Genomic DNA, 15,581 nt, shown 5'->3' with positions numbered 1-15,581 from the left:
ACTTTGATAAGATGTTCCATTTTAAACTTTCCAATTCTTCCATCCATTGCTTTCCTGCGAGTTGGGACACTGTGATTAGCATGTAGTTTGTTAATGTTGATGTATATTGTGTCCTTTTAGCAATGCTACAGTGTCATGTTGTAATAAACACGATGATTTGACATCTAATTTGATAACCAAGTAATTTACACTCCACTGTGCCTTAAAAGCATGATATTCAAAATCCACTTTTATTTTCTTGTTTTAACATAACAGCTATGCACTTGTAATAAAAAAAAAAAACCAAGATATCACAATATGGTGATACACGTGGCACTCAAAACACTGTCAAGTCATAAACCACTGCGATTTGTAGCGCACTGACCAACAGTGTGAAGTGATGAGAGCGCCACATGTGGTCTGTGTCACGGCTACTCAACTCTACCATTGTAGCACAAAAGCAGCCACAGACAATACATAACTGAAAGCCTGTGGCTGTGTCCCAGTGAAACTTTATTTATAGACATTGAAATTTGAATTTCATATTGTCTTCATGCATCACGAAATATTACTAGATATTATTCTTCTTTTGAGTTTTTGAGCCACTTAAAAATATAGAAAACCATTCTTAGCTTGCAGGCCACAGGAAAAAAAGATGTCAGGTTGGATTTGGTTGTAGTTTGCTGGAAGATGTGGATGGTTTGATTGAATTCCCATGTGTAACACTGTTGCCATGTCTATTAGCTTCCTATTGCTGCTGTAACAAATTACCACAAGTTTAGTGGCTTAAGAAAACACAAATTTATTATCTTACAGTTCTGGAGATCAGAAATCCAAAATCAATCTCACTGGTCTAAAGTCAAGATGTCTAGGGCTGGTCGCTCCTAGAGGCTCCAGGGGCAAATCCATTCCTTGCCTCTTCTAGCTTCTAGAGACTGCCAGCATCCCTTGGCTCCTTGGCTGGTGGTGTATCACTCCAGTCTCTGTTTCCATCATTTCTTGGTCTTCTCTTTGAACTTGGGCTCCTCCTTCCCTCTTATAAAGGACTATGATTACATCAGGCCTACCCATTTAATCCTGGATACTCTTCCCATTTCAAGATTCTTAATTTAACCACATCTGCAAAGTCCCTTCTGCCATATAAGGAAACATATTCACAGGTTCCAGAGATTAGGACATGGAGATTTTGGTGGTGGAGAGAAGACTCGAGAGCACTATTTAGCCTACCATGCCATGTCTTGGTTTCCCTTGCGTCAGCAATTCAGCCAGTAGTGAAATCCTATGTTTGTGGCCCTCATTTCCCCATTTCTCTGCCCTTCACTATTTTTCCCTCCTCTCTCCTCCTCCTCCTTCTACTTTTTCATCTCCACCCCCCCCCCCCATTCTCTCCTTCTGTCCTAGGGGCTATAGATGGACAGCATACTACTGCTTTTATTGCCAAAAGCACGCACTGTGACAACTATTGTTTTCCATAAGTGATTCTCTTGACTTGTCTTCTGAGATTATTGGAGTCAAGAAAAAACTTTTGATTTTGTTTTCTGCTGTTTCTTAGTTGATGTTTGTACTAAATTTTATCAGTAGAAGTGGAAACTATATAGGAAAATAAAATTCCTTTGCCTCCAACAGAAATACAGCCTCACAGGCTGATAAGGTAGGAAATGATCGTTTATTTAGTCTCTCCCTCTAACCCAAAAACAGTTCAAGAAAATCACAATCTCTTCTGAATTTTGAAATCTTCATGAATGAAATCCCACAATTTTTCTAGTCATATATTCCCATATTTCACAGTCCTCCCTTTTAGGAAAATTCTCAAATCCTTGCCTGTGGACAATTTGGAATTTTTTATCTTCCCTGCAGCTGCATCGCTAGCACACTTTTCTTTAAATTGAAAAAGACTTCTAGTTTCTTGACCCCTGCTCTTGGTGGTGGGAGGCGGGATGCTTGGCTATGAAGAGGGTATTTCTTCAAGATGTCAAGGTGAAAAGGGGGTGGAAGGAATGCTTGGCCAACTCTGCTATAGTTAGTGTGTTCTAGCCTGATAATCATCTGTGCTGGAGAACAATCTTCTGTGTTGCATCTTGCTATGACAACCCTGCTTGTGATGAGGAATGAGGGGGCCCAGCGTTCCTGCAGTGCAATTCCATTGTGTAGTCAGGGAATGCTCTCCTCATAGCCTGGTGTCGTGGGGCTTCCAGACTGCCGGGTTCATGCTCCTGAGTTTTCTTGATTAGGTAGTCCAAGGAAGGGAGAGCAAAGTAGATTCAGAAAGCAGACAAGCCTACAATAAACTCACATACATTTCCAGCCTTCAATCAATTTCAAATATTTACATCCAGTGGCAGGAGCTTCCCAGTCTCTTTCCTACTCTCCAGTACAGTATATGCTGCTCCTCAGTAGGATGTTTTCAGTACATTTCTCAGGCTTAATCACCTATAAAAGTTGCCTATCAAGCCTACATTCCTCATCCTTGCACTTGAGGGCATCTTCTGTCACCTTCCCTTTTCTAAGCAGAGGTCTCATCATTTCCCATTAGCCACACTAATCTGCTTACTGTGCCCAGAACATGCTTTAGCTCCATGTCCTTGTTTGTGCTGTTGCCCTCACAGAAACTCCTTGAGTTCTTCTCTCCCAAGCCCTGCTTTCATCCTTTTTGAAACAAAGCTGAAATAGGCCCATTCCAGGAAGCTTGTTCTGAACCCACCAGACTGATGATTCCCCTGCCATGCAGTCCCTCAGTATTTGCGGCTTCACAGGCTTCTGCTATGTATCTTGCTGCTGCTCTGGTAGGCAGAATTCTAAGATGCTACCCCTTCCTCAAGATTCCTGGTCTGATGTACACACACCTTTTTCATGTTATTCAATCAAACACTAACCTAGGTTCTACTGTGGAGGAATTTTGCAGATGTAATTAAGGTCCCAAATCAGATGATTTTAAGATAAGGAGAGAACTGGGATGGGCCTGACCTAATCAGATAAGCCCTTAAAGTGAACGTGGCTCTTGCTAAAGAAAGAGATTCAAAGCATAAAAGGGATTTGATGGGAGAGAAATTTTCTGCTGCTGGCTTTGAAGATGGAGTAGGCCATGTGCCAAGTAATGTGGGTGACATTTAGGATCTGAGAATGATCCCTTGTGGACAGCCAGTGAGGAAATGGGGGCCTGAGTCCTACAACCACAAGGAGCTAAACTTGGCCAACAACTTGCGGTAATTTGTGAAGCAGCAAAAGAAAACTAATGCACTTGCTTTGGTAGATCTTGCTTTTATTGATTTCATATGTGTGTACTAGTGACTGCAAGTTCCTAGATGAGAGGAAAAGGAGGTTTTCACATATTTTTGTATGCCCTTTCCACCATGGCCATAATGTGATACTATTAGGGAGACTTGCCTTAACTGATATGTTGGAGTTAATAGGAGATATAAATCCTTGCCCATGGAGGTACCTGTTGTTAAGCAGCAGCTAGAATTACTACCATTGTCAAATGCCTCCTGCTCCCATGTTAGAAACAAATCTCTGCACGTCTGATATCTTCTGGACATCTTCACACGGGTGTCTCACCAGTCCCATGAACTCAGTAAGTCCCCAAATTTCATCTGCCAAAATTGTCCCTCCCCCTCTATTCCCTAATTCTCTTAATGGCACTTCAAGCCCCCAGTTATCTTCAAACCCCAATTATGGTTGATTCCTTCCTCTCTCTTGCCCCCCCTCCCCATTCAACTGTTGCCAAGTCCTCCCCATTCATCCCCTCCTCTCCATTTTTATCATCACTGCCTGGTTCAGGATCTCTCGCCTAGAATACTTCAAGAGTCTCCTGGCTGCTCTCCTGGAGCCCATCTCCGATTAGCACAGCTCTAATCATGTTGCTTCTCTGCTCAACCACCTTCCAAGGAATCCATTAGCTTGGCATTCAAAACTCTCCAGGACTTAACTCAGACCTACTTTTCTCATATTTTCAAAAATTCTTAAATGAGTATGTTGCCTCCCTTCTAGGTTGTTTTGGGTTGAGCTTTAAAAATTATTCTTCAAAACTGTTATTGCTTTTGCAGGTCCACGTACTAACTGAGACTCTTCCCCGCAGCCCGCAGCTTTTTCACGCGCATCTTACTGTTGCTTTTCCTTCAGACTCACCGCCCCTTCAGTTCTCTGCAGTCGGATATTCTCATACCTTGGATTCTTCTGAACATATAGTAGCTGCTTGGCTTGTTGAACTGCCAAGGGGAAATGTGGTTCCAGAGCCAAATTGTGAGTGCCCAGAGCTAAAACCTCATTCTGTCCGCCTTAAGCTCTCATCCCCTTCCCCCAGGACACACAACACCATTGTATTCTGCTTTGGGGTGATCAATTGGCCTAAATGTTGGGACCCGAATCCCGCATCTTCATGCTCTAGAAAAGGGATTCACAGCCCACTTTCGTAGTCGAGGCCGATTTGTTCTTCCGATCTTCAGTGATTTTACCCAGTCACACACACTCCTCCCCAGTCTCCTGTGTCCGCAGGAGGTGTGCATCCTAGAGTTCCCGCTTTTTGATAATCGGTTTTGCCTCCGCCCACTCCCTCCTCCTCTAGTTTGGAACTTCATCCTACTCCCACCATCCACAGTGCGCCCTTTAATAAGTGATCTGGTCTCAAAAAAAAAAAAAATAGAAAAAGAAAACAGAAGAAAGCTTCCCAGGGTTCGTCTTCGACTTGGCAGGTGGAGATGGACCCCTTCCACCACGAAATCCTAGTGAATTACAGGCTTTTGTTCGCCCCGCCGCTTGCCTCTCACCCCAGGACCGCCCGGCGCTCGCCGCCTCCCGCTGGGGTTTAATGACCTCAGCAACTTTCCTCCCCCCCCCCCCCCCCCCCCCCCTCCGGCCGGTCCCGCTCCCCCCCCCCCCCCCCCCCCCCCCCCCGGTTCAGCCCCGGTCTACTCCGCGGTGGTGCTTAGCCGGCGCCAGACCGACCCTCGACTTCGGAGAGGCAGTGCCGTTCCTCTGGGAGCTTCCTCGTCGGCTTCTTCGGCTTCTTCAGCCTCCTCGGCCTCCTCAGCCACCGCGGGGAGCCGAGACCTCGGTGTATGCCCCACTCCTGACCCCGCTAGAGCTATGTCCACCCCGGCTCGGCGGCGCCTTATGCGGGACTTCAAGAGGTAACTGACAGGGCCGGCGCCGAGGCCGGGGCTGCCGGCCGGGGCGGGCGGGGCGGGCGGGGGGGCGCGGCCGCGAGTGCTGGATGGCGGGTCCCCTGTCTGTGTCTCCGAAGGTTGCAGGAGGATCCTCCGGCCGGAGTCAGCGGGGCCCCGTCCGAGAACAACATAATGGTTTGGAACGCGGTCATTTTCGGGTGAGTCTGCGTTCCGGGTGGGGCCGAGGGATGGGGCGGCGGGCTGGCTCCGTGTGCCCTCCGGGACGGGCCCCTGGCGAAGGCGGAGGGCCGAGGGGAGGTGTTTGAGTCTGGCAGGGCCTAGGCGCCTCCCCGGAGCCTGTGCCTCGATTAGCTCAGTTCCCGCTGCCAGGGGAACCGTTTGGGGTTCTTAGGGGGGCGGGGCGGGGAGTGGTGGCGTTTAGGCGCGGCGGCCTGTACTGTGTGCCTGAGCCCGAAACATCTATTTGTCGTGGCTTTGCGACCCAGGAGAGGGTGGAGTTGGCTGAGCTTGGAATAGCCATCTCCTAAGATGAACCAGGGAGATGGAAGCCCCTTAAGCAGGAATTGACTCTTTTTTTCTCTGTGTTGCAGGCCTGAAGGGACCCCGTTTGAGGATGGTAAGAGAATTTCTTTACCCACCTTTCAGGAGCCTGATCAGCTGGGGAAAGGGTTCTCAGTCCTCCTGGAAGTGCCTCCTACTTAGGAACCAGCTTCTCCCTAGCCTCTGCCTACTAAAGGCTTGAGTGGAATCCAATATGTGGCAGGTTGTTCTGGCGATTGTCCGCTTGCCTACAACTGCATCTTTTTTCTTGCTTGCTTCTTTTTTAAAAAAAAAATCTGGGTAAGGCAATCACGTTTTAAAAGGCACATCATAGCACTGATGTTAACGGATTTTGAGGTTTGGGCTGTGATCCTGCTAAATTCAGCCCCCTCATCAAGATACTGAGTTAATATCCACCCAACCACTTGCTGATAGACTCAGAGATCCCGGAGACCATCTGGTTCAGAATTCTACCACAAGGGTGGAAACTGTGTTCAGCAGGTGCTTAATGTGTGTTTGTTGGATGTTGAATGGATGCCAGAATCCCTTGCTCACACTATCTGGTTTCTACAATTTGGCATCGAATGCCTGTCAGCCTCACTGCTCTAAGATGGTCTTTAATGGCACCTTTACTGGCCAGTTTGAGTATAATATTGTTTCTTCTTTTTAAATGAGTTTTCAGTGTGTGCTTTTATCAAGACTTCATGGTCAGTAATCTCAAAACAGCTTCAGAATTGAGGGTAGCTTTAATGTATGTATTCTCTTGGCCAGTGTCCAACCTACTTGAAGGTACTACATGTATCTATGGCTGTGTGATTTTTCAATGGATTTAGGTTAGACTTTTAAAAACACACACGTTAATTGCTTTTTAAGGATTTTTTTAAACTTTCTATTTTGAGGTAATTATAGTGTCACGTGCAATTGTAATAAATAATAATAATAATAGAGACCCTGCATACCCTTCCCCCCACTCCCCCTCTCCATTGGTAACTTCTTGAATGACTATACTACAATATCACAACCAGGAAATGGACACTGATGGAGTTTATGTGCATTCAATTGTGTGTGTGTGTAGTTGTTTTTGAAAGTTTAATACATTTAAAAGATGATTAAAAGTATTTGAACTACTGATTGACATCTTTAATATTTAAGACTTTTTTAAAAGGAGAGGATCTTTCTGTTGTTTTTTTTTAATCAATGACATATTCCTTTGGTCACATAATATTTGATACACGCACACGCACATAACTCAGTTTGAAGGTGGGAACAAAAACATTTCTGCAAACTACCAGTACACCCTTAGGTGGTGGAGTCAGATTGCTTTTTGATGCTACCAGCCCACAAGATGTAGTGAGATAGGTCAATATCAACCAATTATACAATTTGTCTCCAATACTCAGATTTTCCTAGGACACTACAGACAGTCACCTCAATACTTTTAGCTTCCTCTCTACCTTCACTCCGTGAGTAAAGATCAGTGCTCTTCATTGCTGCCATAAAAAGGCATGACAGCAGGAGAGAGTGATTCTAAAGACATACCACTTTGGTGCAGTTAAGCATATGAACTGATCCATAGCAGGAGCTAGCTAGACTTAATTCTCCCCCCCTAGATTGCTGCTAGTTCTTCCTCCCTGAGCTTTGTGTGCAGATTAACTGTGTATTTGCTTTAGCTTTCACAGACTTTGTTTTCGTTGGCTTCTTTGTTTCCTCCTGGTTTTATTCAGACTGCCTCACCCGGGGCACAGCTTTATTCACAGTACATCACTTTGCTGGAGGTTGGCTACTTAAATATTTCAAGGGTGCTTCTGTTGTTTTAAGTGGTATGAATTGAAAAGGTACTTATGGAATCCATTATCTACCTGGACCTTCCCCCTTGACATTACTGGCTCTATTTTTGATGATGTGTATCTCCATCCTGGCATTACTGAAAGGAATTACTCGGGCTAAATGAGAGTACCCTTTTCTGATTCATTTGGTTGAGCAGTGTGCTATCCATAGATGCTTCTTCAGGTGTCTAGAACACTGACCGTGGCTACAAAATAATATCTTTGACCATTCAAAAATACCTCTTATTTACAGTTAGGGAATTTACTGGAAAAGACTGATTAGGGATAAGTAGCATAGTTGATTTTGCTATTTCCAATCTATCGTATATATTGACAGCCCCAAAACTACTTTTTCTGCTTCCTTGTAAACCTTTTGTCATGAAAGCTTCTGGAACAGCCAGGCCCTAGCTAAAGAGATGAAATCTTAAGAAAAGGAAGTCTTAAAGGTATTTTAACTTCACACACTTGAAGTAAGACGAGTATGTTCCTGAGAGCTTACACTATAAACAGAACATTGGGGGGTTGGTATGGATGCTGAATACAAAGGCTATGGAATAAACTATTCTCCATCACATCATCTAAAAATTGTTAATAGACACAGTAAGATACTAGTATTTGCTTTTCATAATAGGTGCCTTCTTAAGAATTTGGTGTCTTTGAAACACTTAAAATCTACTAAGGGTGTTTTAAGGTAAATAAATCCTATGACAAAGAGTATTTTGGTTTTATCTTAAAATCCGAATTTTCAGTCATCCAAACAATTTTTAAGTACGTGATCTTTGCTTTCTCCTCAGGGGTCACAAACTCGTGGCCAAATGGCAAAAAAAACCTGCAGGTGTTTTCTTTGCCAACACAATATTCAAAAATTTGAATTTGTGAATATCTTTAGGTGGAAAATACACTGTCTACTTTAACCATATCACTACCTATTGCCATACACCAGCCAGTGAACACTTTTATTTAATTTTCCTGGTTCCTATGTATAGATGGATTAATTGATACTTTCCTTACAATGTTGTGGCCTCCTCAGGAAGATGAAAAAAATCAGTACAGATTGTGTACAACACTGGTGAGGCTTAAGTTTTCAGTAATTTTAAAGCCTACTCTTCTAAATTTTCAGAGGATAAACTCTAGTCTCAATTGTGTAATATTAATGATAGGATTTTAAATTTCCGTAACATTTGTTTGGGATCTCAGAAGGTGCATTGAGGGTTGTACTGAAGAGGTTCTGCTTGTTGAATGTAGCTAAAAGTATGAAATACCCCCTTTTAGATGTGTACTTTGAATAAGATTTGGGTAGGTCCTAAGTTACATTCAGGTAGACATAAGCAGGTTGTTTCACTTCTCAAGACATTAAATGAGCTGTTTTAACAGACCCGATTAACTTCCTTGGTGGCCAGGTAACCACCTTGTTGAACTTCTGGGCAGGTATTAGGCGGAAAGCTCACATGGAGGGCTTTGTGAGCCACCAGCACATGTACCCAACTTGCATTCAACTGTGACTGTTGGATGTAGATGAGAAAGAAAATACTATTGAACATATGAGTTCATTAACTGCGTGTTTCTTACTGATAGGGAAGTTTGGCTTTTTGGGTTTTGCCTCCATCAGCTGGGTCTAGAGATGTGAAATTTTAGGATTATTTTAGCTAGAATATTTGTGGAGCACTTACTTTGTGTCACAACCTCACAACAGTGTTATGTGGTGGGTCCTATTGTCAACCCCATTTTACAGACGAGGAACTTGAGGTTTACTCAAGTTGAGCAGCTTCCCTGAGGTTTCACAACTAGTAAAGAGCAAAGCAAGGATGTGAGCCCAGCTCGGTCTGACTGCAGAGCCCGTGCCCATTGCCACTCCGCTGCCCTGCTCCCCCTTAGGCCTGGCTCATGTGTGGCTTCACCACCTTTAGGGATCATATTTAATGACGGTTTTCATTTAAAGTACCTAGGCTCTCTGTGTACTCTTACATCTGCCCAATTTGGGAGCAATTCCTTGATGATATCAGATTTCAACATTGAGCCAAGTGTTTACACTTGAGATACATGAGGAAGCTCAGAGTTTTGAACTAACACTCATTCCCACTTTCTCTTGCGTATTAGAATATCAGTAGTACTGAAAAGGAAGAACTATGCTTTCTCCCTCAAAAAGAGGAGGGTTTATGACCAGGTGGTGGTAAAGGTGAAGTTTGTTCTGACGGACTATAGCATGTTTGTCCATTCCAAATATTTTACTGTTTGTCCTTAGTTATAAAATACCTGGTTCAGATGTGGCTTTCAAAGAGTTCAGGGAGTAACACTAGTTTGGGAATATTTCTCTATATGTTGCATTTTAATTCTTTCTGAAACTTTGTGCCACATGTTCACACCAAGGGCAACTTTGTTAGTGAATTGTTCTTGTGAGCGCGCTGGTGGGAAACAGACTTTTTGGTGGTGTTATATATAATAGATCTAGCTGTACAACGATTGTAATCTTCTCTGTTTTTCTTAAGTGGTGATAAACCTATTAAAGGAAGCAAGGAGGAAATAAATTGCTAACTCTGAAGGAATCAGTAGCAAATGATACTCTGTCTGAAGCGTGGACTATTAGAATAAGTAATTTAAATGGACCAGAGTAATACAGTGGAACATGCATCCCCTTATACCAGTTAGTAACTGATCCCATAAGTTTACTTGAAGAGATTTCAGTCAGGAAAAGACAGTCGCCCAATTGTTTTCTTGAATTTATTAAACCCAATTAAAAATAACATTTGAAGGAAATAATCTCCCCAAATCACATCCTACAGTTGTTGAGTGAGATCCAGTGTGTCCATTCCTTGTAGATAAGTCTATAACCTAGTATGCTTTAGGGCCTCCCAATACCTTAGTTGACACGTATTCAAGTAAAATAAATCCATTTCAATAGTAGCCTAAACAAACATCATTAAAAAGATAAATTTGCTGGAGACATGAATGCAATCTAATGTGATTTTTAAATTATTTCTGCCATTAATTCCCTCCATTAGTGTGAATAATTGAGTTGATTTTATAGTGAATTAGCTTGTGAGTCATACTTAAGGGTTTTTGAGAGGGACTATGAAGTTTTTTCTGGCTTACATTCAGTTGTTTTCGTTATGGAGTGAGTTTTACATGAAAAGGAACCATTGAACACTTTTATACTTATTCCCTTCTATTTTAAAAAGAATTTGATTATTGATTTGTATTTCTAGCATTGGCTTTTGAACCTTTGTACTCTCATTTTTCTAGTCCATTTAAAGATCACTGGAGAGTTTAAGATGGCAGCTGATTAAAATAGGCCTTTAAGGTCTTTCAGTCTTCTAAAAGAGAAGGCCAAATTTTGGCTCTAGTTTTTTGTGATTTTAGGAATGTCTTCACAATGTACAGTGGCTAAAGTTATCCTGCAGGCAGTAATTTTGAGTTTCAGGTGGCTGTGTTTAAGTTTGAGGGAGAATAATGGCAAAACAAAAAACAAATCCCCTCAGGTGCTGGTTCTTACAGTTCTGTCCATTTTTAGAGCAGCTCCTGGAGCTCTGTCTCTTACCCGGTCTCGCTTTCCTCTCTACCCTCTATCTTTACATTCTGTCTTTTAATACTTGAAAAAAGTCATGTAGCATTAAAAACAAAGTGCTGCTGAACAAAGTGATAACTATATTTTCTTAAACCTTTCTTTTCTAACTACAGGAACATTTAAGCTGACAATAGAATTCACTGAAGAATATCCAAATAAACCACCTACGGTTAGATTTGTCTCCAAGATGTTTCATCCAAATGGCAAGTATCACTTTGAACGTGGTATTTTAAACGATTATACTTTTTATTATGGAGGTATTCCACGTTTCCCATTTATCTGTCTGCAGTACCTGAGTATTTGCTTAGGCATCTTGCTGTTTCCTGGAAACTGAACTTGTTCCTGGTAGTCCATTGCTGTCTCGATCTTTAGTCCTAGAACTGAAGCAGTGAAGGTCCCCCTTTGCTGGGAGTCTGAGAGCCTCCTGCTTTTCATGATTTTTCCCATTTACTTATTAAACAAAAATAAGGATGCTCTTTAGGTTTCTTTCCTTTTAATGTTAGGCCAGATTGGGGTAGTCTTGTGTTGTAATTATTTTCACTAGCGTTTAGAACAGTCATTTTCAACTTTGGATGCAGATCAGAATTACTATGGAACATTTAAAAAATATAGATGTCCTGGCCCCACTCCAGACCTACTGAATGTCAGATTCTGTGGTTGAGGGCCAAGTGTATAGTGTATTGGAAAAGCGCCACAGGTGATTCTAACTTACATTTTGCTTTTTTTTCCTAGTAGTAAGCCTAGGACAGCTTGCCTTTTATTCAGGTTAATAAAGTATTTTCCAGGGTCTCGGGTATTTTTAGCTTCATGCCAAAATGAAACCTTGTGAACTCTGAGCTATCTTTTGTTACTTCAGATAGGAGATATAGTTCACAGATTTGGTGGAATGAATTTCCCACAAGTCTTTGGATGGGTAGGGACTCTGTTAGGAAACGTGTATGATTTCCTGGATAATACATCAGTCTTTTCAGAAGAATGAGCACTAAGTATCTTCCAGTTTTATACCGATTACATTTGACATTCTCTGATCATCCTGATTCTGTCACTAGTAATGATTATGACTCTTCGTTTTAGGAAGGGAACTGAGAAGCAGCTTAGGAATCTTTTCAAACCTCAAAGCCAAAGTATTCTGGACTATATTTGTCTTGACTACGATGTTAACATCTTAATGGTTTTGTTATGTTTAACATGCCTTCTTCTTTGCTCTTAGTCTATGCAGATGGTAGTATATGTCTGGACATACTTCAGAACCGTTGGAGTCCAACCTATGATGTGTCTTCCATTTTAACATCCATACAGGTGAATATTCCTTAATGTGACTAACTGTGGCCTTTGATATGTTTATATTAGCAATTGTTTTTGAAAGTCATAACTTAAGGTAAAAGGCCAGTCATTACGACCCAAACCCCCAGAAAACATATGTATTTGCCTAACCCCTAGCAGATTAATGTAACTCTAAGTTAGTATGCCAAGAGCAAATTTAGCTGTTTCTTAGGACAATTCAATTGAGTGTTTTGAATATATATATATATTGCATTGAGAAACTGACCTTTTACAAATTGTCTCTATAGTCTCTATTGGATGAACCCAATCCCAATAGTCCAGCAAACAGCCAGGCTGCTCAGCTGTACCAGGAGAACAAGCGGGAATATGAGAAACGTGTTTCTGCGATAGTAGAACAGAGCTGGCGTGATTGTTGACCCGGGTGCAGCAAAAGAAGAGGCTGGTCACAAGAAAAATAGATATTGATGTGTTTGTCACCTTCCTATTCCTCAGTGTCATTACATTTACTTTATTAAAAGCAAAATAGCTATTGTGCTGTTTCCATCTTCCCTTCCCAAGCTTTCCCTACCCCTTCTCCCCTCTCCTTGAACATCAGAACACACCCTCTATGAGATCAAATGTACTGTACCTGGGTTACGTGCAAAAATTCCTAATGCTTAATTCCTTTTCTGTTGTCTCTCACCTCCAGTTTTAGGGCAGTATTGTGTTACTGTACTTCACACTGAGCTTTTAAAATGAATTGTTAGACAAGTGGTGCTTATGCGTAGCTTGATGACCAGGATGTTATTTTTAACAAAATGACTGCTGAAGTGTTTCATCCTGGCTGGTTCTTCACTTGTGTTGGAGTGAGCAGTGAATGTTTGGAATATGGCCTATAGAAAACAGGGAAACAAATCCATATAAACATCTATTTTGGAAGAGCAATGGAGCTAAAAATGCTATGATACTAAGATCTAACCAATATGAATTACAAGACGGTTGTTACTGGTAGGAAGGAGACTGTTAAAGGATTCGGCCAAAGGAGTGCAGCAATTGTAGTAACCAACACATCCTCTCCTTGCAAGAGTCACTGGGCACACCCACGCTAAGTTTCAGAATACCTAAGGCTTCTGGGTTTTTACTTTTTAAAGAGGTGTGGGAGCAGAGGAATGGAAACAATCATTAGTTTTTAAGCTAGGGAAGGTTGGAGATCCTTTAATCTTTTTAAAGGAGCAGTGCTACCCTAGATAAACTTACAATCCCCCATTGGTTTTTAGAGTTTTAATTAACTCACGGAAGGGAGCCTATCTGTGGGAAACTCTTTTCCACTCAAATCCTGAGTTAATGCTGCATGCTTTAGTTTTTCCTTCACTTTCAGTATTATAAGAACCTTACAGTCAACGTTTGCAATCTTTCTTTGGCTATCTATACTGTTAGATAAACAGTACCTTTAAGTAGCAGAGTGGGACAAGCTTGTAAATGTTTTGTCTGATGTTCCATTGTCAACTTTTGTGCATTTATCACTCTTCTAAATCTAACTTTGCACAAGTAACCCATGTAAAAAATGTACATTTTTCAAAACTTGTAAATAAAAATAACCTTAAAAGTTTGTAGTCAAGGTATAATTATATTTTAGCTCAGTATGAACTTTTAGTATTAGCTTACTAGAATCTCATCTATTCAATTCCTCCCTTAAACATTATGGTAAAAGCAAAAATACAGATTCTGGAAGAGGGAAAAGAGAAGAGTAGATACTGTTGGAGAGGACATTTTTTTCTTTTCAGTCATAAGTGTTATTTTTTTTTTTTTTACATTTTAACAGAATGTAAAGTATTCAGTAAAACAAAGTTACTTCAGCACATATTTATGGTCAGTCAAGGGAATGAAATTGTGGTAAGGGGAGAGAATAGACAAACGTGGATATTTACCAGCACCCTCAGAGCCTAAGATCTAACTTGGTGATCCTGAAATTCCATCTCTTAAAGCCCTAGCTTAAAAACAAAGAGCACCAAGCTACTATAAAATGGTATTTTTAGACTCATGTAAAGTTTGAAAGTACAGGTATCCTCAATCTTATCTTGTTTAAACAAAACTCTTTCTTCTCAGGAGAAACCTCTCTCACTTTAAAGAGACAAGGACAGTGACTTTGTGGAAACTCGCACCTCTTTACTTGTTTGGGGGCTAAATGAAATGAAACTAAGTCCTTAAGGTGTACGTACCCACTCACCCTTTAAGACATGCCACTGGAAGGAGCCTCAGTGCAGGGGAGTTCATTCTACACTGACCACCACATTAATTGGTTTGTTTCACCTAGGAGCAACACCTTTAAATGTGCTTAATATTTTCCCTCAAGTCCATGTCTGCGTCAAAGTAGAACCACACTCAACTGGTCTTTATTTGGTAGGTTAGTTTTACAGTAACTTTTTCATCCTACTGTGGCTGGGTCCCTTAAATAGTGACACTGCTGATCATACTTGAAAAAATTTAAGGTGAGATCAGGTATGTGCAGATTTAATCATTTTTTTCTTCTGTACACCTCCTGAGAAACACTACTCCCAATCTCTTTCATGAGATAATCCTTTTAAAACCTTAGAAGAGTCAACAAGCTGACCTCCCAAAGCATCACACCCATGTCAAAGGCACCACAAACCATTCGACTGTTTAATGCTAATTTGCCTTTTTTCTTTTACAGTTTTTTTACAAATGGCACAGGCTGCCCACATATAATTATAGCAATAATTATAAAGTTAACTAAAACAGATTTGCGAGGTCCCTTTTCAAATGGCAGTCAGATTTGAACTTGAGTCTTCAATTCTGCACCTGCTGATGTGGGGAAGGGGGCATGACGGGACCAAAGCTGCAATTAGAGTCCTTTATTTAGGACCCATCTCCAGCTTCAGGGGTTACTCATAGCGAAGTGAACACATTGCATACTACTAAAAAAAGAAGCCCAACAGAATGCGTGAAATTTCCATTCATTTTGCAATCAGAGGAGGGAAAAATCTAAAAAGCAAATCTGTGAGACTCAATGCTATGTATGTAACTGAAAGCAGAGGAAATTCCTCAGCATAACATACTGAAGTCATTCAAATGAAACTGCTCACGCACCTGTACAGGTTTCACAGCAAGGTTACCGGGTCAAAAATGACTGCTATTTCAAAGAGAGGGAAAATAGAGGACCCAACAAAAAGGGGACAAAATAAAACAGCAACGTTGTCAGCAGCTTATTCTTGCTGAACCCATTTCTCAACATATTTTACTGTCGACTAGACTTAAGTGGCTTTGCCC

At 41.5% G+C, this 15,581-nt stretch overlaps 1 protein-coding gene across 1 annotated transcript; it reads left to right on the top strand.

Moving 5' to 3' along the window:
* The first annotated feature begins 4,878 nt into the window (after positions 1-4,878).
* On the top strand, positions 4,879-13,902 carry UBE2A (ubiquitin conjugating enzyme E2 A). Its single transcript, XM_046673848.1, has 6 exons — positions 4,879-5,105; positions 5,219-5,299; positions 5,693-5,718; positions 11,144-11,233; positions 12,241-12,329; positions 12,602-13,902. The coding sequence occupies exons 1-6, from the start codon at positions 5,062-5,064 to the stop codon at positions 12,728-12,730; spliced, it is 459 nt and encodes a 152-aa protein (XP_046529804.1). The 5' UTR covers positions 4,879-5,061; the 3' UTR covers positions 12,731-13,902.
* Positions 13,903-15,581: the final 1,679 nt, after the last annotated feature.

This window comes from Equus quagga, chromosome 10, assembly GCF_021613505.1.
Source record: "Equus quagga isolate Etosha38 chromosome 10, UCLA_HA_Equagga_1.0, whole genome shotgun sequence".
Lineage (NCBI taxonomy): Eukaryota > Metazoa > Chordata > Mammalia > Perissodactyla > Equidae > Equus > Equus quagga.
This window is presented reverse-complemented; position numbering and strand designations above follow the sequence as displayed.

Bases quoted from the DNA above. Each gene is read 5' to 3' on its own strand.
- UBE2A (XM_046673848.1), top strand. From the start codon at position 5,062: ATGTCCACCCCGGCTCGGCGGCGCCTTATGCGGGACTTCAAGAG. The intron at 5,106-5,218 runs GTAACTGACAGG...GTGTCTCCGAAG, and splicing joins CTTATGCGGGACTTCAAGAG to GTTGCAGGAGGATCCTCCGG. The intron at 5,300-5,692 runs GTGAGTCTGCGT...TCTGTGTTGCAG, and splicing joins TGGAACGCGGTCATTTTCGG to GCCTGAAGGGACCCCGTTTG.